The 23,557-nt window shown below is 38.2% G+C and overlaps 1 protein-coding gene and 2 non-coding genes across 3 annotated transcripts in view; all 3 read left to right on the plus strand.

Moving 5' to 3' along the window:
• The window catches only part of LOC127831505 (contactin-like), a 61,498-nt gene extending 43,115 nt beyond the window's left edge, over positions 1-18,383 (plus strand). Inside the window, exons 8-27 of the mRNA XM_052356490.1 lie at positions 97-186; positions 1,189-1,420; positions 1,923-2,019; positions 2,201-2,385; positions 2,823-3,004; positions 3,761-3,851; positions 4,948-5,054; positions 5,431-5,617; positions 6,443-6,612; positions 7,494-7,620; positions 8,186-8,359; positions 8,933-9,094; positions 9,499-9,596; positions 10,831-10,917; positions 11,454-11,604; positions 12,522-12,643; positions 14,719-14,902; positions 15,446-15,561; positions 16,015-16,192; positions 16,814-18,383. Of these exons, the coding sequence (XP_052212450.1) occupies positions 97-186; positions 1,189-1,420; positions 1,923-2,019; positions 2,201-2,385; positions 2,823-3,004; positions 3,761-3,851; positions 4,948-5,054; positions 5,431-5,617; positions 6,443-6,612; positions 7,494-7,620; positions 8,186-8,359; positions 8,933-9,094; positions 9,499-9,596; positions 10,831-10,917; positions 11,454-11,604; positions 12,522-12,643; positions 14,719-14,902; positions 15,446-15,561; positions 16,015-16,192; positions 16,814-16,968 (2,895 nt within the window). The 3' untranslated portion in view covers positions 16,969-18,383. The remainder of the gene's footprint in view (positions 1-96; positions 187-1,188; positions 1,421-1,922; positions 2,020-2,200; positions 2,386-2,822; positions 3,005-3,760; positions 3,852-4,947; positions 5,055-5,430; positions 5,618-6,442; positions 6,613-7,493; positions 7,621-8,185; positions 8,360-8,932; positions 9,095-9,498; positions 9,597-10,830; positions 10,918-11,453; positions 11,605-12,521; positions 12,644-14,718; positions 14,903-15,445; positions 15,562-16,014; positions 16,193-16,813) is intronic.
• Positions 18,384-19,925: 1,542 nt separating this feature from the next.
• On the plus strand, positions 19,926-19,998 carry Trnar-ucu (transfer RNA arginine (anticodon UCU)). Its single transcript has one exon. It is a non-coding gene; the product is annotated as a tRNA-Arg (tRNA).
• A 2,835-nt stretch (positions 19,999-22,833) lies between these two features.
• On the plus strand, positions 22,834-22,906 carry Trnar-ucu (transfer RNA arginine (anticodon UCU)). The gene has a single exon. It is a non-coding gene; the product is annotated as a tRNA-Arg (tRNA).
• Positions 22,907-23,557: the final 651 nt, after the last annotated feature.

The following is a 23,557-nucleotide window of genomic DNA, read 5'->3' on the forward strand; positions in this document are numbered from 1 at the left end:
TCATTCAACTGAAAACTTTATCATAAATCTTTTAATAAAACATTTTCAAAAGTTTCTTGACGTCTCGATGTTCCGTTCTCATGGTTTCAGTTCTGAAGTCCTTCTCGCCCGTACCCCCGGAGCGCGCCACAGCCAAGGAGTTTGAGGGATACAGAATCGCCTGCCAGGCCCCTTCATACTACCCAGGTGCGTGCTCCCGCGAACTCGGAGGTCACTTCGGTTCACATCACAATCGGTTACACGTTGACAGTAATTGATCTCGAACACTCAATTGATAGCATAATATGACCCGCAAGAAAGATATGCAGATGCTACTGATACATGTCATTCAATTTTATGTCAAAATCTTTATGACAAACATTTACTTTATAGTCATCACTGACTGAAACCTCTCTGATGCCTTCAATATATCATACTCCGGCAATTTTCGGTCTGATTTGCTAGTTTTCTTTTCCTGAAATATTTCATTCTTCTTTTTTTGCATTTAAAAACGTGTGCGCGTTACACATGGTTGCGCTTTACAGGTGTGAGTACGGTACTTCCCTTTCGTCCTCGATTATGTTTCCTGTCTCATTTCTACAAACGAATCCCCTTCCGATGTCAGCTTTGTTCAGCCTTTATCGGTGTCAGTTATTAAAGTCAACAAGCCCCTAAGTTAAAACGTCTTCATATAGATCACTGTTGATTTCAGCTTTCAAAAACTTGTATAAGCCGTTCGCAACAACTCGCTTCTCCAAACGCCATCGGGGCAAATGCATGTGCGTAAAGTGGCGTCCCAAATCAGCCGTGGCAGTCTGCACATGCTAATCAGGGACAACACTTTCCGCCTGTATGGTATTTTTCGTTTAAAATAAGTCTTATCTTAGCGAAAATCCAGTCAAGGCGGATAGTGTTGTCACTAGTTATCCTGTGCAGAATGCACAGGCTGATCTGGGTCATTAATTCCAATTATGCCTATCGTCTAGAAAAAAGGCCTTGGCAAACAGCGTAGACCCAGATGAGACGCCGCATGATGTGTCATCAGGGTCTGCGCTGTTTGCTTAAAGGAATTTCTGTAAGAAATATTCTAAATATAGAAAAAAAAAACAACTAGACATCCCTTATTTTGGAAATAAATTGATCAAATTTTGAAGGATGGGAGAGTCCACTAGGCATAAATGGGTTAATTTACGCAAATCTTTCACACAGAGGTCCGCTACAGCTGGTTCCGGAACGGCACGAACGAGCCGATCTTCGAGAACCACGAGAACATGTTCGTTTCCGGCGAGCGGTTACCTCTACTTCTCGGACGTACAGGAGACGGACAACAAGAAGTACTTCTGCCTTGTGACGTTAGGCGTCAACGAACTGTGGCAGGCGTCTACCAACCAGCCGCCCAGCGCCATCAGCCTTGGTGTCTGGCTCGACGTCCTGAAAAACAGTAGGTGATTTAGGTTAGCGTAAGGAGTTGTATCTTTTTTTATGAAGTTAATAAGCCTCATCAACATAAGCGGCATCGTTGTAATACATTGATGATGGACATTTTCATCATCATCATCACCATCATCATCATCATCATTATCATCATCATCATCATCATCATCATCATCATCATCATCATCATCATCATCATCATCATCATCATCATCATCATCATCATCATCATCATCATCATCATCATCATCATCATCATCATCATCATCATCATCATCATCATCATCATCATCATCATCATCATCATCATCATCTCCATCATCATCAGCAGCAGCAGCAGCATAACCAACACCAGCATCAGCAGCAGCAGCAACAACAGCACATCCATGATGTAACTATCATCATGATCACCATCGTGATCCCAACGTTAATCATTATCATCATGATCATTATCACTAATATATCGCCAATGTCTTCAAAAACATACACACATTTGTTCGCCGCTTCAGATCCTGATCCCATTGCTCCTGTGATCTACACGCACACTTACCCGTCCCCGCCCATTCGAGGGGCAACCATCCGCATCGAGTGTATCGCCTATGGAACGTGAGTTACGCTTAAATTTCGTCTTGTAAGGTCTTCCTTTGATAAGGACCCACGGATTTTGTTTTCTGAATTGAAATTATCAAATAATAATGGAATCTTTTAAAATGTTTCTATATTCAAGCAAATAATATGCCTTTATCAAAACACCCGCTATTTTATATGTCATTTGTATTGGTACCAGGCTTCCGCTGATATACACTTGGCGAAGAAAGGACGGTCGACCCTTTGAGCCGGGAACCACAATTTCCGACTTTAGCCGAGTGCTCACTATTCCGAATGCTGAAATTTCTGCAGAAGGGGATTACGAGTGCACCGTCAAGGGGACGAAGTCGATTACTTCCAAAGTTATCGCTCTTACTATTGAATGTAAGGTGTGCTTTCTAATTTATGTGAAATTGAAAAGAATTTGAATTGTTAATCGACTGCAAAGTCTGCATAACCATCATAACATGCTATTTTAAAAGAATTCACATTCGTCAGCATGAATTTGTAGGGTGTTTAAAAAATGACCTGCATGGATACGTTAATTCATGAATGTATGATTCTCTAATAATAAATGAGGAATTTGCGTAGGTGGTTTCCGATGTGTTCGGTCGATCAAACGACGTCATCCAAAAAAAAATAATGCCCTTTGAACAATAATGCGTGTACAGTACTTTATACGAATGTTACTGCTCAGTAAGCACTACAATATGAAAACTCAAATGTATGTTCTAAACCTGAAAACAGTCAATATGTTCATGATCCAGAATAGTTGAAAGTCCTATAAAACGAGCAAACTGGCATTCATTTTACATTCGCAGCTCGTCCCTATTTTCCGTTCGGTATTGGAGACCGCATAGCCGACCCCGACAAGCAGATCACGTGGCGCTGCAAGGCGGTCGGCAGGCCCATGCCGACGTACACCTGGTTCAAGGACGGCGAGCTCCTGCAGGCTGTCCATGGGGAGATTGAGATACAGAAGAATGTGCTCGTTATTCGAAAAGTAAGTGAAACGTGGTAGTGGGCAACGTAAGTAGGATCGTCTTTGGTAGAAGTGTATGGATTTTACCGGAAAACCATGTCAGCATTTTTTTATCACAAAGATATGAACCGTTCTATGGGAAAACCTTGAGGAATGCAAGTGCGTTAAGTGTCGTCATAGATAAGTCTATGCAGCCCTCACAGGCTTATTAGGGACGACACTTTCCGCAATAATCATTAACTTTTGTTTATATGAAGCCTCTTCTAAACGGTAATACAATGTAGGCGAAACGAGTCGTCCAAACAAAAAACTGGCTTTTGTCGCTTTATGCATTTATCTATGTAACTAAAAACGGAAGTTTTTTACAAAGTAATATTAAGTTGTGTGTTTTACATATAAAGCTTATTTCATGTTTGTATATGTAATGCAAAGTGTTTTCCAATTAAGTAAGTGAGTTGAAGCTAATTCTTTTGAATCACTCGGGCCCGCATGTAAGCCTCTTTCGGGTAAAACATGACATACTGCAGGTGCGTAAACGATCACCTCAGAAAAGCTTTTCATGTCCGAACAGGCTTTTAAGTGACGACACTTTCCACTTTTTATGGAATTTGTCATTGAATGGATGTCTCTTTTACACGAAAATCCAAATCAGACGCAGAGTGTCGTCTCTGAAAATCCTGTGCGAACTGCATAGGCTAATATGGGACGTCACTTTACGCACATTAAGCCCAGTTCTCCCAGAAAAAAGACACACTGTCTTATATTTTACGAACACAGGTGAATGAGAACCGGGACCAGGGGATGTACCAGTGTGGTGCCAGCAACCTGTACGGGACCACCTACAGCTACGGACAGCTCAAGGTCTTACGTAAGTACACAACATGTACGGGACCACCTATAGCTACGGACAGCTCAAGGTCTTACGTAAGTTCACAACCTGTACGGGACCACCTACAGCTACGGACAGCTCAAGGTCTTACGTAAGTTCACAACCTGTACGGGACCACCTACAGCTACGGACAGCTCAATGTCTTACGTAAGTACACAACCTGTACGGGACCACCTATAACTACGGACAGCTCAAGGTCTTAAGTAAGTACACAACCTGTACGGGACCACCTACAGCTACGGACAGCTCAAGGTCTTACGTAAGTACACATTAGGGGTGAGTGGAAGAACACCTTTGTACTAGTGTAGTTATATGAGTCGTGTTCTGAGAAAACCTGGGCATAATGCACATGCTAATCAGGGACGACATTTTCCGCCGAAACTTAATTTTCGATAAGCAGGGACTTCCTTGAAACTAAAAATACCATAAAGCGGAAAGTGTCCTCCCAGATTAGCCTGTGCAATCCTCTGGGACGACACTTTATGCACATGCGTTATGCCCAGTTTTCTCAGAACGCGGCTCATATAATGATAATAAATTATTCTAGGAGTAGCAGTTGTTGTTGTTTTGCTGTTAGTGTTGTTGTTGATATTATTTCTATTATAATTGTTATTACTAACTATAACATAAATATGGATGCTTAACATTATGATGATTGCAATGAAAATGATTATACTACATGTTTTTTATTTCATGGTATCAATATATTTTATGCGAAAACACTGCTCGCGAAAATGAAGTGCTGTATGCCTCAATACCGTTTCGATTAAATTGGAATATATATGGTTCAATGCGTTTCTAAATGCATGTATATCAACGGCGTTTCAATTTGGAATGATATTTTAAATGCATAACTTCAAATAACACAGTTCATTTCCATTAAGTTCCATGCCTCTATAAGCACAGAAATAGTAAGCATTGATTTCCAATACATATTCACAATAAGCAGTAGTTTAAGTAATGAATAAACGTTTTTCATCTTATCTGTTGGTGAGAAAATCGAAATCTTTCAGGAACAACCCTTTTCTTCCTGTTCGCCAAACATGTTTAGCAAGCATTTTCGGTGTCGTTGCAGGGTTCGCACCGTCATTTGCGCGCCATCCCATGGCTGACAGCGTCAGCATTCCTGAGGGCGGGAACTTTACCATCCGCTGTGACGTAGAGGGCGCGCCGGAACCGGAAGTACTGCTTGCTTTTATTATCTCTGATGCAACGGAATAATGATGATAATGACGATGATTATTATGTGTTATTTTATTGTTGTTGTTGATGATGATGTCGTTGATGTTTTTTTGTTACGATGATGATGATGATGTGAAGATGGAGGAGGAGTAGGAGGGAGAGCTGGATTATGATGATGATTATATTGAGTATTTTGATGATGATGATGATGATGATAATGATAATGATGATGATGATGATGATGATGATGATGATGATGATGATGATGATGATGATGATGATGATAACAAGCCCGACGAAAGTGATGACGACAACAATCTAACGAAGACGACGATGACGATGCTTACGTTTCTAATGATAATCACTAATTCCGCAGGTAATTTGGCTAAAGAACGGCGCTCCGTTGGGCGTCGTGGGAGGCAATTTGGGCGGTAACATTGGCATGACGGTGGACTTTGCGCTGGTCTTGAGCAACATCGTGCAGTCAGACGCTGGTCTGTACACGTGCCAGGCAACGAACTCAGAGGGCCAGGTCTCTAGCGCAATACAGGTCAAGGTCGTGGGTTAGTATATATTTTTATTGGTCTTTCAGAGTTTTCTATGTTTATGTGATCATCTTTGTTTTCAAATGTGGTTAATATAGCATACTTCCGGTGGGTGATGTTGGCGTCGGAAAAACAAAAGTGACCTACAGCATTCAGTGTGTGTCTTAACTTTATAGGCGTAAAAGGACATACGTTTTCGAACAATTGTGCCTGAGTCATGCCTGTTAAGTCGACTTACCGACGCCATGTGTTGTAGTTTTGGTTTTACAAGTTTGCTGGAATGTCGCTTTAGTTATTTATATGAATTGAAACTATTGAACACATTCTGTTATTAACAATTTCGCCTCCATGTTTATTCTGTGTGTTTTAGACACAGCTGTATACATCAATATCAGATTACTCATACATAAAAAGGACGTTGCATTATTTTCTTATATTTTTGTCTTCAACATTATTGTTGTATGTGTAATTTTCTTGAGTCCAATAACAGCACTCAACCTTTGGAAATACTTTTGCCGATTTTCTTAAAAACGTCAAATTACCAAATTTTTCGGATAAACTTCATCCGGATATTCCGGAAAAACGAGCTTAATGCATGTTCGCTAAGTGTCTTCCCAGAGAAGCATGAGAAGTCCGCACAGGCTTTTCAGTGACGACATTTTCCACTTAGAATGAATTTAAGCAAAGATTTGACGTCATGTTAACGCTAAAATTCCATTATAGCGGAAGGTGTCGTCCCAGATTAGTCGGTGTAGACTGCACAGGCAAATCTGTTATGACACTTAACCAACGTGCATTAAGCCCAGTTTTTTCATTCATCCACGCGTCTAATTTATTTTTTAGTCGGTATCATCATGACACGTCCCCCGTCAGATGAGTCCGTGTTGATCAACCGTACGGCGTTTATATACTGCCAGGCTGGATACAACGCGCAGCAGTTTGACGTCATGTACGTCTGGCGTCTCAACGGTCACGTGATTAACGTCTCATTGTCTGACGGCCACTACAGACAGGTAGGCATAATCTGTGCAGAAATAACGAAGAAGCGTTTTGGGGAAACGGAGCTTAATGCATGTGCGTGTAGTATCGTCCCAGATTTGCTTGTTAAAACGAAGTCTCTTCTTAGTTAAGGTGGCAATTGTCATCCCAAATAAGCCAGTGTTTGACTGCACATGCATTAAGCCCGGATTTCCTAGAGCGACGCTAAATTTATCATGTTATGTTTGATTTGTAATCAGTCAGTTGTTCAGTCGGTGCCTTACCAGTCGGTACGTAATTATGTACACAGAGCCGTACATATCACGTGTTCAAAAAACGCTTTTTGTCATACTTCGACTTTTTATGTGAACGAACAGCTAAACATTTCCAACACTGTCTAAACCCTAACTTGGGATTTTATTACGCCCGCACGCCGCTTCATTTTATTTACACAGCAAACAGAAGCATGCGTTTTAAACAAGCAGCGTAAGCATTCTATTTTTATATTAAATATTGAAGTTTTTTTTACTAAATTGAATTAAATTAAATCATGCAAAAGTAAATATGAAATGAATGATATCATTTGAAAAGAAAATACTATCGACAATTATTGTTCCTGGGAAGTACTTGCACAGTGCAGTCGCCTCTCTTCAACTGGAGTCCCGGGAAAGTCAGAAAATACTTGCATCAACCAGTAAAGCCCTAAAATGTCAGAGCTATGTTTATCGAACTACAAATCATACCGTCCAGCTTACCTAAGTCCCCATCCCATCTCTCTCAAAACAGTTCGGGGAAAGTTAGTATGGTCTGTACAACAATAATTACAATCTGAGAGTCGTGTGAAAATATATATTGATATCAGACAACAAACCCTACCTTTCAAATATACCTACAACCCGTCCCTCCTCTCCCACAGGAATTCCGGGAGAATCAGTACGGTCTGTACATCCTTAACGCCCAGTACGAGCACGCCGGGTACTACGAGTGCCAGGCGATGACGACCATACACTCCGTGCGCGCGGGAGCCATGCTGCGCGTATATGGTACGTTGGAGAAACATTTGAGTCGCGTTCCGGAAAACAGGGCTAAATACATGGGCGTTAAGTGTCGTCCCAGATTAGCCAGTACAGGGCGACACTTGACGCTTTTATGGATTTTATTAGTTTAAAGCACGTGTCTTCTTAACGAAAATCTCGTCAAATCGGAAAGTGTCGTCAGGCCGATCTGGGATGACAATATACCCAAAATGCATGCGACCCGATTATTTCCAGAGCACGGTTCATTTCTTACGTATACTGAACTTATTCTGTGCCTTTTTCCAAAATCAATTAATGACATAGCTTTCCATTGCAAGACACTGGTCGTTTTAAGGACGAAACGACTAGAAACGTTTGTGTTAACAAGAAAATTTAAAGAAACTTAATTTATATTCAAGTAAAATTACTTTCTACCTGTATTGTCTTTGCTGTTATTGAATCAATCGCTGTTATATGCTATTGATGGTTGTTCTGCGTAAAACTGATATGGGTTGCTACGACAAGGGCTCGATGGTGCCTAGTGTGCCAGAAGAGGAAGGCCCGAAGCTTCATCGTTAGTCGTTCTTTACAGGACCACCAGGGGCGCCGGCCGGAGTCTACGTGTTCGGGCCCGTGGACGCCACTTCCGCCCGGCTCGTGTGGACGATCGGATCGGATGTGCACCACGGGAGCCTCATCAACTTTTATGACGTCGAGGCGGAAATGCATCTGATCCGGCCCAACCAGTGGGAGGTGGTCATGACAGGTAGGCGGCGGGTAGCTATCGCAGGATGTGGGATGTTTATTGTTTGATCATGTAACGCTGTTTGTTTATTGTTTGATCATGTAAAACAATTCTTTTAGTGATAAATTGAAACAATTTGTAGAAGACTTATTACGGAATGTGTTTATTTTTTAACATAGAAAACAGCAACAAATTACATTAGGGGTACAAATCAAAACAAATTTAAATAATTTAAATCCGTTCAAAAACATTCCATTACTTGATTGAATTTAACATTATTTACCAATTTTGCATAAATGACGAAGAAGTATTTTTCCTAAATAACCTTCCATATTTCAGGAGAGTTAATAATCATTTTTGTTTTGATGTGTTTTTATTTATCTATTTTAAGGTTGAAAACCTTAACGCCCTTTATGTTATAAGTTAATATATCAACTTACATGCGAAAGTTGCAACCGACTTTAGGTGAAGCAAGTTTTTATAGTTGTTGTTGAAATTATTTTATAAATAGAATATTCGTTTAACATCGGCTACTATCTGTTCACAAAATTGTGATGCCTAAACTTTATGGAAATGTGAATACCCCCAAACCAGACATCCCGGAGCAACAGGCGCAGCTGCAGGCCTCCGAAATGGGCTTTCGGCAGGACCAGCGCACCGTCTTGGTAGACACGCTACTTCCGGACATCTCGTATCGCTTCCGGTTGCGCGCGTCGAATTCGTACGGCAAGGGACAGGAAGCCAGCCGACCATCCAGTAAGTGAAACCAGAAAGTCGTAGACAATAGCTACAATTAATGTTTGTGAAAGCTGAGTCAATCTTATACTTGGAAAATAATCATAATATGTATATAGGCTGTGCTATGTGAAAAGGGGGTTTAATGCATGTGCGTAAATAGTCGTCCCAGATTAGCTTAAGCAGCCCGCACATGCTAATCAGGGACGACACTTTCTGCTGTTATGATATTTTTTGTTTTAAGAAAGTCTCTTCTTAGCATAATCAAGTTTAGATGGAAAGTGTCGTCCCTGATTAGCCTGTGCGAACTGCTTAAGCTTATCTGGGACGACTATTTTTTTAAATACAGCACATGTATATTAAATTATCAACTTACCCATTCCATAAAATGCTTTAAATAGGACAGTTCCTCTCTTTGTTTTCAGTCAGTATCAAGACGGACGCCACGGCCCCACTGTCGGCCCCTACCAACATCCGGGGCAATGACGAAGGCAAAGTGGGGACGCTGAATATCCAATGGGATGTAAGTAAACTAGACCATATATTAGTGGAAAGAATTGTGGGGTGTTAGCTGTGTGTTACAATCTTATTTCAGTTTGTATCGTGTCATGCTGTTCAACCAGACTGCTAGGTGCGTGTTTAATCATTTTACCACTTAGATACGTATTGTGACGCATGTGTAGTCCCTAAGAAAGTTACATTTAATTAATTTTTTGTATACTAAATTCATGTTGTAAAATAGTTACTGATGAGCAGCAAACAGCATAAAACCTGAACAGACTGCGATTTACTCGCAGGCTGTTCTGGTTGTATGCTGTTTGCAAAAGCCATTTTCACTCTGCTTATTATGGGGGAATGGGTTTATTCAGATACGCTTATTAAGCAAAATATAGAAATCCTCAATAACTATCATAGACGTCATTTTTCCATCTTGATTTCGAATTTTAACACATAAGGAAATCTAAAACGACGCATGACGTAATGAAAATTACCGAAGAGACGTGAACTGCATTAATGCAGTTTAGATTTTTAAAATTAGAAAAATATACGTGCGCATGTTGGTTTTCTTCCTGTTTCAGCATAAAGAAACATTTTATGTTTTGGTAAGAACAATGGTTTAACAAAATGAAAATATGACAGACAGACAGAATACTACATTTCCTGTCTTAAGATTGTGATTTCTAGAGACATGTTAATCTTCTTTATTTCCGTCAAGCTGTCCCTTTGAAACATCATGGTAATACTGGTGATGTTCAAACATTTAACCTCGTTCTGGGAAAAACGGGCTTAATGCATGTGCGTAAAGTTTTGTCGCACAATATCCTGTGCATTCTGCAGAGGCTGATAAGGGACGGAACGTAAATCGGTAAATCCGATTTTAGGTAATAAGAGTCTTCCTTAACCCATTTATTCCCAGTGGACTCTCCCATCCTTCTAAATTGGATCAATTTATTTCCAAAATTAGGGATGTCTAGTATACTTATTTCAATATTGATAATATTTCTTACAAAAATTCCTTTAAGCAAACAGCGCATACCCTGATGAGACGCCGTATCATGCGGCGTCTCATCATGGTCTACGCTGTTTGCCAAGGCCTTTTTTTCTAGACGCTAGGCATAAATGGGTTAAGACAATCAATTCTATAAATGCGGAAAGTGTCGTCCCTTATTCGTTTAGCGCAGTCTTCATAGAACAAGGCTCCATTAAAGCTGTGTACGGTAATCTGAAGGTTTTTTTATGTTCTCATCGATTTTCAGGCCCTTGACGTGTCCCAGTACGGCAGCGATAACGTGGGGTACAACATCTACTTCAAGAAGAAAAACGATGCAAAGGAATTTCAGCATGTAAGTTTTAACAAAATGACGTTTTGACTCGATTTACCTTCCTAACGTAATAACGCTAGTACTTAAACTAATGTAATAATGTGCGTATCCAATCTTGATGTCTCAGACTGCCGTCCATTCCATATTACTCATACTGACGTCAAAACGCCAGGTTTCAAACTGACGTCGTAGCGCTAGTACTCAAATGACGTTGTAGCGCTAGTACTCAAATGACGTTGTAGCGCTAGTACTCAAATGACGTTGTAGCGCTAGTACTCAAATTGACATCATAACGCGAGTATCTTATGTGACGTCATAAGTCACATTTCTCTAAGCTGAGTCGGTCATTGCATGAGTACATAAACGGATTTCATTCCGAGAGAGCCCAATATCTAAAACTATGTGCATCAAACAGTTGGATTTTTTTTTCGTCAATAAATAAAAGACAATGTGTGTCGAAAGGTAAAAGTCCGAGATGGTGAATCAACAATTCTTTGCGTAAAAAAGTTGGATATTTTTTTGCAAATAAATAAAACTCAAGATGTGCTATTCGACAGGCAAAAGTCGCAGGCGGTGAGTCCAAATCCTACACGCATCTAGTTGGCCTAGAGAACTATTACCTCGAGTACACGGTGAAGATTGGCGCCTATAACGACAAAGGCAGCGGCCCAAATTCAACCGAGACAGGTGTCATGTCCGCTGAAGGAAGTAAGTTTATTGCAAATGCATTTCCCAAACAAGTGTCAAGTGTTGCGTCCGCTCAAATAATTATGTTTATTGCAGTAATATTTCCAAAACAAAATTCAAGTGTTATGTCCGCTGAAGGAAGTAAATTTATTGCAGTAAATTTCCGCTAGTATGAGTGTTCAAGTAGTAATGGTCAAGTGTCGATGCATCTTTGTCCCACTTCACAGACACAGTCCGCATTCGTTTTAAACACATGTCTAGGCCAGCTCTTGGAATCGTATTCACAAACCCATTATTAGACTTAGAAAGATGAGAAAGAATGAATCAGAATAAAGAATAGACATAATGAATATGTCCGGCGTTTGAATATATACAGGCTTCCACCGGTGATTATGTCATTAACAAATATTCTACGTGAATACTGACTCAAAACTAATGAAATTCTTGAATAGATCTATTCCAATAAAAATAATATTCTTTATTCTTAGAATTACGTCTGAGAATAGGCTGGTGAAAACGGATCATGGCCACAGTGTTTACCCATTCTTGTGCTTGTTCCAGCCTCTGATAACAGTTCTTAATTGCTACATTTACATATTAGCCTCCCTCATGGGAAACATGCATTAATCACAGTTTTCGCAGAACAAGACCAATTTACATATATGAGCCGCGTTCTGAGAAAACTGGGCTCAATGCATGTGCATTAAGTGTCATCCCAGATGAGCCTGTGCAGTCCGCACTCGATAATCAGGGACGACACTTTACGCTTTTATGGTATTTTTAGTTTCAAGGAAGTCCCTCCTTACCGAAAATCAAGTTTAGGCGGAAAGAGTCGTCCCTGATTAGCCTGTGCGGACTGCACAGGCTTATCTGGGACGACACTTTACGCACATGCATTATAACCAGTTTTCTCAGAATACGACTCATATCTGTTTAAGTGCCCCTGGCCACAGTGTTGATGGGAGACTGTAACAACTACAACGGTTCCGCTTTCTCTATGGCCTGGAACCAGGTGGAAGACACACGCGAGAAACTGAAGGGGCGTCTCAAGGGATATAGGGTAAGACGCAAACGCTTTAACCCTTTGCATGCTGGATATTCGTCGTCTGCTAAAATGTCGTCTGCTGAATTTCTAAAATTAGCATTTTCTTTGATTTTTTTTTCTGTGGCGTCTCATCTGGATTCAAACTGTTTGCAAAGACCTTTAAAATTCGGTTCTTGCGCTGAAAGGGTTAAACAATTTTTTGATCGCCTGCTCATGTTAAGCATTTATGATCACCGTTTATCTGTAATCGTTATTGTTCGTGCGCAGTCAACATTTATCTTGACCAACACGTGTTACAGTGACCAGCTGTTGAACAGGGTTATTCCCCCTTTCGTACTAATAAAAGCCTTGTTTGAGGCTGGTTTTATGTTGCGTGCAAGATGACATTTTTGATCAGTTTTGTGTACAACAAGAATATTATTATGTTGAAACTAAATATATTTAACTGCAAACAAGTATGTTGTAACATTATATGCGGTCATTGACCAAAGTCCCTAACTCCGACTAACACTGTAGCATAAATATACCCCTTTTTACTTAAAAATCAGGTCAATGTTTTCGCGCAATAATCTACATTTCTATGCCTACAAACAATTGGAATATCACTTCACATATGTATTCAGAATCTTTATTAACAATCACTGATCATGACTTATAATTTTGTACCAGTCTTTTAGCAGGAGTAAACTCCCTTTTGTATTTCTAAAAGCCTGGTTAAAGTGTTCACGGTTCCTGAAACATTACAAAAACTGGTTGAATCAGTTCATATTCCTTCGGGTCTCGGGTGAGCCATCAGTACTAGTGGTGGCGTGTTTTACAAGCATATGATGCACCTAGATATGTGTCTATTAACATTAAAATGAAATTAAAAACGATTTTGTATACCCATGTGTCCTGATTTTAATTCAGTTACTTAAATTCGACACTGGATTATGACTATCGCAATTTAACACTCTTTATAAAAACGAATCCTTTATCGTGTTATTCCATTCAACAACACGGAATGAATGCCTTTCAAGTGCAATTGTAAACATTTTCCTTCAATATGATTTCAAAAGACGGTATTCGGTTTAATAGCCACTTCTTTATTTACCGAGGATTAAATCGCATCGACATCTTAAAGGGACCTTTTCAAAGATTGTGTCAGATATTGAAGTTTGTCATTAATTGCTTTATATTGATAAATGTAAACATTGGATCTAAAAAGCTCCAGTAAAAAAAACAAGAATACAATTCAAGAAAGAAACAAAGTAGGCCTCAACTGGGCTCGAACCATTTACCCCTGGAGTAAAAGTCTAACCCTTAGACCACTCGGCCATACATGCTCTTTAATGAGTGATGTATTGTATACTTTATATAAGCAATCCTCGGAGTGTAACAAAATGTAACGACACCAACAGAACTCTCCAAACTATTGAATCGTTATGCGTTGCAACGCTTTATAATTTTCAGGTTTTTAAATCGTCAAATGATGCATATAATGGATATTTTAGAGCATGGTAAATTACAGCATTACCATTTTCTCACAAATACATAACTACAACGAAAATGTACGTATCTGAAACTTTTGTATTTTGTCCATTTACCAAAACGTGTAAAGGTACCTTTAAATTATCTTACTCGTTACAATATCTGCCCCCTGATTTAAATTTTAGTTAGGAGTATCATAAGTTTAGACTGCTATTAATTATGGGTCTCTTGCTAATAATTTAGGTATATACTATCTTGAGTTATGACTCGTAATATTTATGACTCTTGTAACGGGTTTCTGTTTTTCAATTAAGGTTCCTATTATCCTATATAGTAATAAGTAAAGGTCCCCAGGATTTTTCAATTTAGGTAAAATAATGTATTATCCTTCATAATAATTACTACAGGTCCATGGATTTCAATTTTGGTCATAATATCCTATATAGTGCTAACACGGGTCTATATGATACTAACTACGAGTCTATTAGCAATAACTTAGAGAAAATGAATATATGGTTTATTGGAGATTTCAGCAGTTTGGCACACACGATTTATTGAGCCAAATTTTCAACTGTTGGTCTACACAGTAATACTTAATATTCGGGTGCATGGTATTCCAGATTCGCTACTATGAGAAGGACGTTGAAGATCACGTGTGGTGGTATGACGTGTACGGACAGGCTGACAGCGCCATCATCATCGGCCTCAAGGACAACACCAACTACTGGGCCTCCGTCCAGGTCATGAACTATGCCGGGGTCGGACCGCAGGGCGAGTACCGCCTTGCCGAGACGTTTCATCTTCGTGAGTATAGTATTATTTTTTGTTTTCATTCAAAAGCATCCATAAACCTATATATGGTGTAGAAGTTATTATAATTTCACTAAACAATTGAGCCGCGCTCTTTGAACACGATGCTTAATGCATGTTCGTATAGTGTCGTCAGGCTAATCAGGAACGCGACTGTCCGCCTACACTTGATTTTCGCTAAGAAAAAAGCGACAAATATTGTAATCTAAGAAACATTTTACGCATATGCATCAAACCTCCGTTTTCCAAGCGGCTCATTCAGCTTTGTTTTTTATTCAAAAGCTTAAAGGGACATATCGAATGATTAAACATGTACTTTTGACATGTTTCTTTAAGACAGAGGTTATGATAGTGTTCATAAATTAATTTTGTTTTCATGGTCATTATAACAATTTTTGACATGTGATTTTTGTCGTGTCTACCATTTGTCACAGTAGAAACTCAAAGAGTTATCAACGTTTGACATAAACATTGGAGCATTTTTTTTAAACCAGTTTAATTTATATATAAATCCGGCATATTGGAATTCACTTTTAGCACCCCAGCAATACCCTCGACATGTGAAGGTGTTTCCCCATACCCAGAATTCCGTGCGAGTCACATGGCAAGAGATTATGACGTATTATGGCGAGGAGATGATCCAGGGATATATTGTAAGTGTTTGCGAACAGGTTTTGTTGCAGTGCATAACTTATCGAATTCAGATTACGATTTTGAATAATGCAAAAAGAAAAACTACTCACTCAAACTCTTTGGAAAGAACAAATATGATAGTGCTATGGCTTAGGACTGATCCATAATATCGATCTGTACATTATGAGGTATGTGTAAAATCAGCGTACTCATACTTGTATGGTATATATTTCAAATGCTCTTAAAAAGTATGTACAGAACTTTCAGAGTATTAACCCATTTACATGTATACTTAGCGTCAAGAAAAAAAAACTTGGCAAACAGCGTAGACCCAGATGAGACGCCGCACGATCGAATTTAGAAGGGTGGGAGAGTCCACTAGGCATAAATGGGTTAACTTAAAAATAAAAAGCAAAACTTTCTCTTCGCCTACTCAAGCCTTAATAACATAAACTGTTTTATCTTCCTCTTAGATACGAGTGTGGAAAGTGCAAGAAGACATCAGGTCTGCACGTGATGTCATAGTTGACGTCGTTTCCGAGGCGATTGTCGACGGTTTGCAGACGAAGACAGTCTATGTTCTGCGCGTGCTCGGGTTCTCAATCGGAGGGGACGGCCATCTTAGTCCGCACGTGTACTTCACTGTGGAAGGTGAGTGACGTCATCATTTATATGATAGAAAATGTTTTGACGGGTTTTGAGTGAGTTGATCGCACTGAGCCCCTTTATGCCGAGGATTACCTTAGTTAGTACTGCTATTATAGACCTTGTGATTTGTTGTTTAAGTGGGGTGCTTGTTGTACTACTAGTAGTAGTAGGAGTAGTAGTGGTTGTTATAATTGTAATTTACTTGTGAAAGTGGTGGTGGCAGTTGTAGTAGTAGTGGTAGTAATAATAGTAGTAGTTGTACTTAAGTGACACTGTCAGTAATAGCAGCAGTATTATAAGTATCAAGTCGCAATTTTTCTTGTAAATCTTGCTATGGTACCATTTTCTTAAGGCATATCAAAACTGTGTGTGTATATGTTTAAATAAATGTTATCAGAGTGCCTTATTTTTAAAGTATCAAGAAGTGATATGGATATGTTATGAAATACTAGCACACATACTATGGATAGCATTAATTTTTCAGCCAACCAATTGTGTCAAACTTTTAGGCATCTAACGCATGTGTTGTTTTCCAAACATAATTCTGTTTGGTTTATATTCTTTAATTGAAAATTCAAAAATCTTAAAATATTATTACATTAGTCATGTTATTTTCGCCCACAGGTCAAGCCGTTCCGTTCGACCCGACAACGACACGCTTCTGTTTTGACCATACTACTTGTCGTGACTCGGCCATTGGTCATCGCGCTTCAATATTGACTATCTGTGTGGCCTGTGTTCTTAATTTCATCCGACGGTTGTGGATTCGATATGCATAATGTATAACATCGCTCTAGGAAAACGGGGTTTAAAGCATCTTCGTAAAGTGGCGTCCCGGTTAACAATTTTTTCTTGTATGGTATTTACGTTTAACAGTAGTCTCTGCTTAGTGAAAATCCAGCGGAAAGTTTCGTCCCTTATAAGCCCGTGCGGACTGCACAGGCTAATACACGATAACTCTTTACGAAAATGCATTTAACCATGTTGTACAAGAACGACAATCAATTATCTGCATATTTTGCATGTTCTTTCCATTATATTGCATTCCTTTAAACCATTTTAATTCCATTTTTCGAATAGAAATGCTATCATACGCGCAGTGGCGGCGGAAGTGACGTTGATTTTAAAGTGAAAGTTGTTCCGGATTTGTGTTTGTCAAGTCTTGTGTCACGCTTAAATCAAACATAAAACAGTATTCTCCGTATGAACATTTAAACGATTGGACAAATACGGTAGCTGAAGTTTTATTGTTCACATTATGGGTTGTACACTCTAAATGGGATAAGTGAGTATGTGATTTTTTACTCATTGAAAATACTTTAAAATTATTTAAGAGCAGTTATAATTTAGTAGGTTAAAATGTTCCTACTAAAGAAAAAATACCAAGCCTATTTTGTAAGACTTAGTTGGAGATAGTTTGAATGTGTATATTATACATTTTAAACAACTGTTCAATTAGTCTTCAATGTTTATGATAGACTGAAAAAAGGGGGGTACATGTACCGTGCACCAAAAGCGTAAAAAAGGTTTTGTGTGTGAAATATACGTATGAAGGTGTCTCCTTGTATGAACGATCTCTTCATGACATTACATATTGAGCCTCGGTCATGGAACATTAGAATTAATACATGTGCGTTAAGTGCATCCCACATTAGCCTGTGCAATGCGACACTTTTTGGATTAACTGGATTTTCTATAAGAAGAACATTTCCATAAAAGCGAAAAGGTTCGCATTGATTAGCCTGTGCGGACTGAATAGACTTATCAGGGACGGCGCTTTGTGCATATGCATCGTTGCTGTTTTTTCCAAAACAAAGGCTCAATTGATTGTATGATTACGTTGGTAACTGTGTTGGTTGTTAGTAAAGTATATCCGAAACTACTTTTTGTATGTTACTTGTAACTCATCATGTTAGTTTTAGCCATATACATATATATGCAAATAGTGTATATGCTATACACATTTTTAAATGTGAGGTATGTTTAAAATGATATTTGAATTGTATAACACACTTTGTATATGTTTTGTATATACATTTTGTATTAGTTTTAGAGTTTAGAACGGTTTTTAGTACATGTTTTCGATACTTGTTTTGTATACTACACTTTTTATGTGTGTGTATGAACATATGTCTTAGTTGTAGATTTTAAAAACGGTTTTTATTACACTTTAATAAATGCGTAAATAAATATAGATTTGTGTTAGTCTTTTGAATGAACAGTTTTAAGACTTTTTTCACTGTATAAAATGAACATAATAATGCAATATATGCCCGTGTATATTTACAAAATAATCATCTTATTAATTAAGCAACCGTTTAATTTATTCAAATAAATGCTGCTGTTATGATGTTTTTCCACTTAAAACATGTTACAGTTTTTAAAATGTCAAGGTCTTGCGGTTTATGCTAATGAGTTGTTTTGATACGATCTTTTCATATACTGGTCGACAAGTTAATATGCCTCAATTGAGGCAAAAAACGAAGGATTTAATGATAATTTTGTATCTGGTTCGCACAAGCTCACGGTGGTTACTTCGAATGTTTCATAACGATCCTTAACCCATTTATGCCTAGTGGACTCTCCCATCCTTCTAAATTGGATCAATTTATTTCCAAAATAGGGATGTCTAGTATATTAATTTCTATATTTAGAATATTTCTTACAAAATTCCTTTCAGCAAACAGCGTAGACCCTGATGAGACGCCGCATAATGCGGCGTCTGATCTGGGTCTTCGCTGTTTGCCAAGGCCTTTTTTCAAGACGCTAGGCATAAATGGGTTAATGTAATCCTAGCCTTAAACTGACCTGGCCGCAAACCAAACCCCATAACCAATATAGCCTCCCGTTTAAAGAGATAAACACTGCATTCACATGCCAAATACTTCGAGATCTGGAAGGATTCATAGTTTGCAACTTTTTCTTTATATTTTATGAAAATTTGTCAGTGCATTAAGTTTTTTTCTAACAATATCTCACCCGAGTTTGAACATTTTTTCGGTCCGCTAAAAAAAGTAGGCGCCATGAGCGAGGAAAGTGTCTCCGTGTGGCTAGCGCAGAACATTATAAGTAGTTTTTTTTGTTCAAATCTTTATGAAACGTAACCCATAACATTTTTCCTTATCCCATTACAGCCGAGTGCGAAACTCTGGTTCTATTACAATCGGCGCGGCAACTTGCCTTATATGACTATTGAGAAGCGTTGCTGTCCCTCGTAATGCCACATTTGTTTTCCATGTTTACCACTAACTGGACTAACATGTAGATAGCGTTAAGAGAACTAGAAAAGCCCATTTGAACAGAAATTGTACAAGCTAATCTGACAATGGACCCTTCGATTTCGTTGGTAATTTAAAGTATGCTGCATTACTTTGATTTGTTAACGATAATTGATATAAATAAAAACGATTATTTTTGTTTTCATAATAATCGGTTTAAACGATCTAACGTAAATAAAAATCTTGTTTGGCGTTGTACGTGAATTTCAAATATCTTGTGTAACTCTGTATATTGAGAACACCTTTAAGAAACGTTCTGGGGAATACGGGCTTAATACATGTGCGTAAAGTACAGCTTGAATATGAAAACATATTATTATTCAGATTATGCCACTATAAAGCTAATGTATCACTTTATCCTACTAATGTACCGTAGGATACAGTGCATACGTTTGGTTTTTAAAAGCAATGCTATTGATATACATGTATTGATTTTTTAATTGAGACATAATTTATCTGCCACCGTGGCCAAATGGATAAGGCACCGGCCTTCTAAGCCGGGGATTGCGGGTTCGATCCCCGCCGGTGGTAATTTTTATTTTCAGCAGTAAGCGTTGTATTGGGAAAAGAAGAATATAACTGAACTTGAGTGATGACGAATATTTACAGATGATGCAACTTATAAAGCTAGTGTTTTACTGTATCCTACTGATGTACCGGGGTTTACGGGTTCGATCCCCGCCGGTGGTAATTTTATTTCGTGTTCAGCATTTTCGTCTCATCAGAAAGCGTTGAATATCAAAGAGATAAACACTGCATCCACATGAACAATACTTCGAGATCAGAAATGATTCATAGCTGGTCAGTGCATAAAGTTTTTTCTTATAATACCTCGCCCGAGTTTGAAAATGTTTTCGGTCCGTTGAAAAACGTAGGCGCCATGAGCGAGGAAAGTGTCTCTGTTTGGCTAGCGCAGAACCTTGTTGACACTCTATTAGTCACATTCTTGTTCAAATCTTCATGAAACGTAATCCGAATATTTTGCGTTATCCCATTACAGCCGATTGCGAAACTGGTTCTGTTCCAATGGGCGCGCCAACTTGCCTTATATGACTATTGAGAAACCTTGCTGTCCCTCTTAATGCCACATTTGTTTTCCTTGTTTACCACTAACTGGACTAACATGTACGTGTAATAGCGTTAAATGGACCTTTTCACGTTTTGGTAAACTGATAAAATTAAAACAAAATTGTTTAAGATTCGCAAATTTTCTTTGTATTTATGGCATTTGTGAGGAAACACTAATACTGAACATTTACTTATGCTCTAAAATATCCACGAGATATGCTTCTGTTGACGATTTAAAACCTGAAATTTATAAAGTAGCAGCGCATAACGATTGAATACTTTGGATAGTTCTGTTGTTGTCTTTATATTTTTGGATAATACCAGGATTGCTTAAATAAAGTATAAAATACATCACTCATCGCATGAGTACGGGTGGCCGAGTGGTCTAAGCGTTTAAACTTTAACTCCGTGTATCAGTGGTTCGAGACCAGTTGAGAGTTACTTTTTTTCTTTCTTTAATTGTATTCTTGTTTTTTTTTTCACTGGGGCTTTCTAGATCCAATGTTAGCATTTATCATTATAAAGCATTTAATGACAAACGTCATTATCTGCCAAAATCTGTGAAAGGTATCTTTTCGAGAACCAGGAGAGCCTATTAGAAAAGAAATTTCATAAGCTTCCCAGACAAAAGGCCTTTTCGAATTCATCGGAAGTTAAAAGATTGCTGCATTATTTAGATTGTTTAACGATAATTGATATTGATAAAAACGATTATTTTTGTTTTCATAATAATCGGCAAAAACGATGTAACGTAACTCAAAATTTTTTTTGGCGTTGTACGTGAAATTCAAATATATTGCGTTCGTTTCGCCTGTATTTTGAGAACACCTTTGAGAAACGTTCTTGGAACTCCGGACTTAATACATGTACGTAAAGTGTCGTCCCAGATTAGCCTGTACAGTCCACACAGGCAATCAAAAACGACACTTTCCGTCTAGGTTGGATTCTCGTTTAAAAGGAGCGTTATTTGATCAAGAAATTCCATAAATACGGCGTGCGGAAACACATGCCATGTCATATATAATGCTTACTGACGAAGCAGAACTATTGACGCTGAGCTATGTTTTAAATCACATATAGATGTAAACGTAGTAAACCACATTAACGGAAGTGACGCATAAGTTGCGCCTTTTGTTTGAAAATCGTTAGTGAACCAAAACCTGCTGTATATGGATCTCAGCACACAATAGACGTCAAATCGTATTTAAGTCTCTATAACGCTCAAAATCAACGACAATTTCGTTAAGTATTTCGTAAAATAAATTTAACACCTTAACAATCAGTGTTCCTTGTAGCAATAGCCAAAATGTCAACGCTAGATGTGGTATGATTACATAGATTTGTGTAGATACAAAATGCTCGTTTTTATTTATTTGTGACCACAATTAATTCCCGCAAATTATATCTTTTCATACGACACACGAACACCATGTTAGTGTTTATGTGTCGTATGAATAGATATGCAAAACAATAATAACAACGAACATTTTGTATCTACAAACATCTATTTTACCAGACCACATCTGGCGTTGAGATTTCGGCAATTGCCATAAGGAACACTGATTTTTAATTGGTTAAGTTTATTTTCCAAACAATTGTACGAAATTTTCGTTGATTTTGAGAAGTAATGCTACTTTAAACAACGGGTATAGTTCGCTATAGCGGGTGATTCGTATTCATTGTCCGGCGAATCCGGATAACTTGTGCTCTAAAAAAACTAGAAAATTAACGAATATTTACAGAGGATGCAACCTAACCCAAAATAGTTTTATTGAAAAACAGAATTGTTCTGCGATCTTGAGCATAATTTTTAAAAAGTTTGCGCTTAACAGAAAGTAGGATACAGTTGATCGAAGTAAGGTTGGTTTAAATAAGTTATTAAATTCTGACTTAGAAGCAATTTAACATTTTAAATTATGACCAATCAATCAGTTAGATAAACACTGAATAACGCCTCCGTGGCCTAATGGTTAAGGCACCGGCCACCTAATCCGGGGATTGCGGGATCGAGTTTTAGTATCATTTAATATTCAATATGGCGATCCCGACATTACATGTAAGTGTAAACAAATGGAATATTATTTATTTCCTTACACAGCTTGAGTATTAAAAATTATTTCAAAGTATGCCACATTAAAGCTAGTGTATCATAAAACACAAACAAAAATGTTGTTTTTGGTACAACTTTTGTACTTAACAATCAAAATTTCAAGAAGTGGCAAAAATATACGCCTTGTATACACTTTTAAACGCAATACTATATACCTATTGATATTTTACTTCAACCGATATATTTTTGCCACCGTGGCCTAATGGATAAGGCACCGGTCTTCTAAGCCGGGTATTGCGGGTTCGATCCCCGCCGGTGGTAAGTGTATTTTGGGCACTGCGATCTCATCAGTTAGCGTTGTATTGAGAATATTAGTATATTACAACCATCGAATATTTATGAGAATTTACATATGATGCAACTAAAAAAGTAATTTTGTTTTGCGATCAGTATGATTGTGCAACTATAAAGCTAGTGTATCACTGTATCCTACAGTGGTACCGGAATTTACGGGTTCGATCTCCGCCGGTGGTAAGTTTATTTCATGTTCAGCATTTTGATCGTATCAGTGAGCGTTGAATATTAAAGAGATAAACACTGCATTCACATGTAAATACTTCGAGATCAGAATAGATTCATATTTTGCAACTTTTATTCATATTTTATGAAACTTCGTCAGTGAATAAAGTTTTTTTCTAATAATATCTCGCCCGAACTTGAAAATGTTTTCGGTCCGTTGAAGAACGTAGGCGCCATGAGCGAGGAAAGTGTCTCTGTTTGGCTAACGCAGAACCTTGTTTACACTCTTAAAGTCGCATTTTTTGTTCAAATCTTCATGAAACGTAATCCGAACATTTGTCCTTATCCAATTACAGCCGATTGCGAAACTGGTTCTGTTCCAATCGGCGCGGCAACTTGCCTTATATGACTATTGAGAAGCCTTGCTGTCCCTCTTAATGCCACTAACTGGAC

This window comes from Dreissena polymorpha, chromosome 5 (genome assembly GCF_020536995.1).
Source record: "Dreissena polymorpha isolate Duluth1 chromosome 5, UMN_Dpol_1.0, whole genome shotgun sequence".
NCBI lineage: Eukaryota > Metazoa > Mollusca > Bivalvia > Myida > Dreissenidae > Dreissena > Dreissena polymorpha.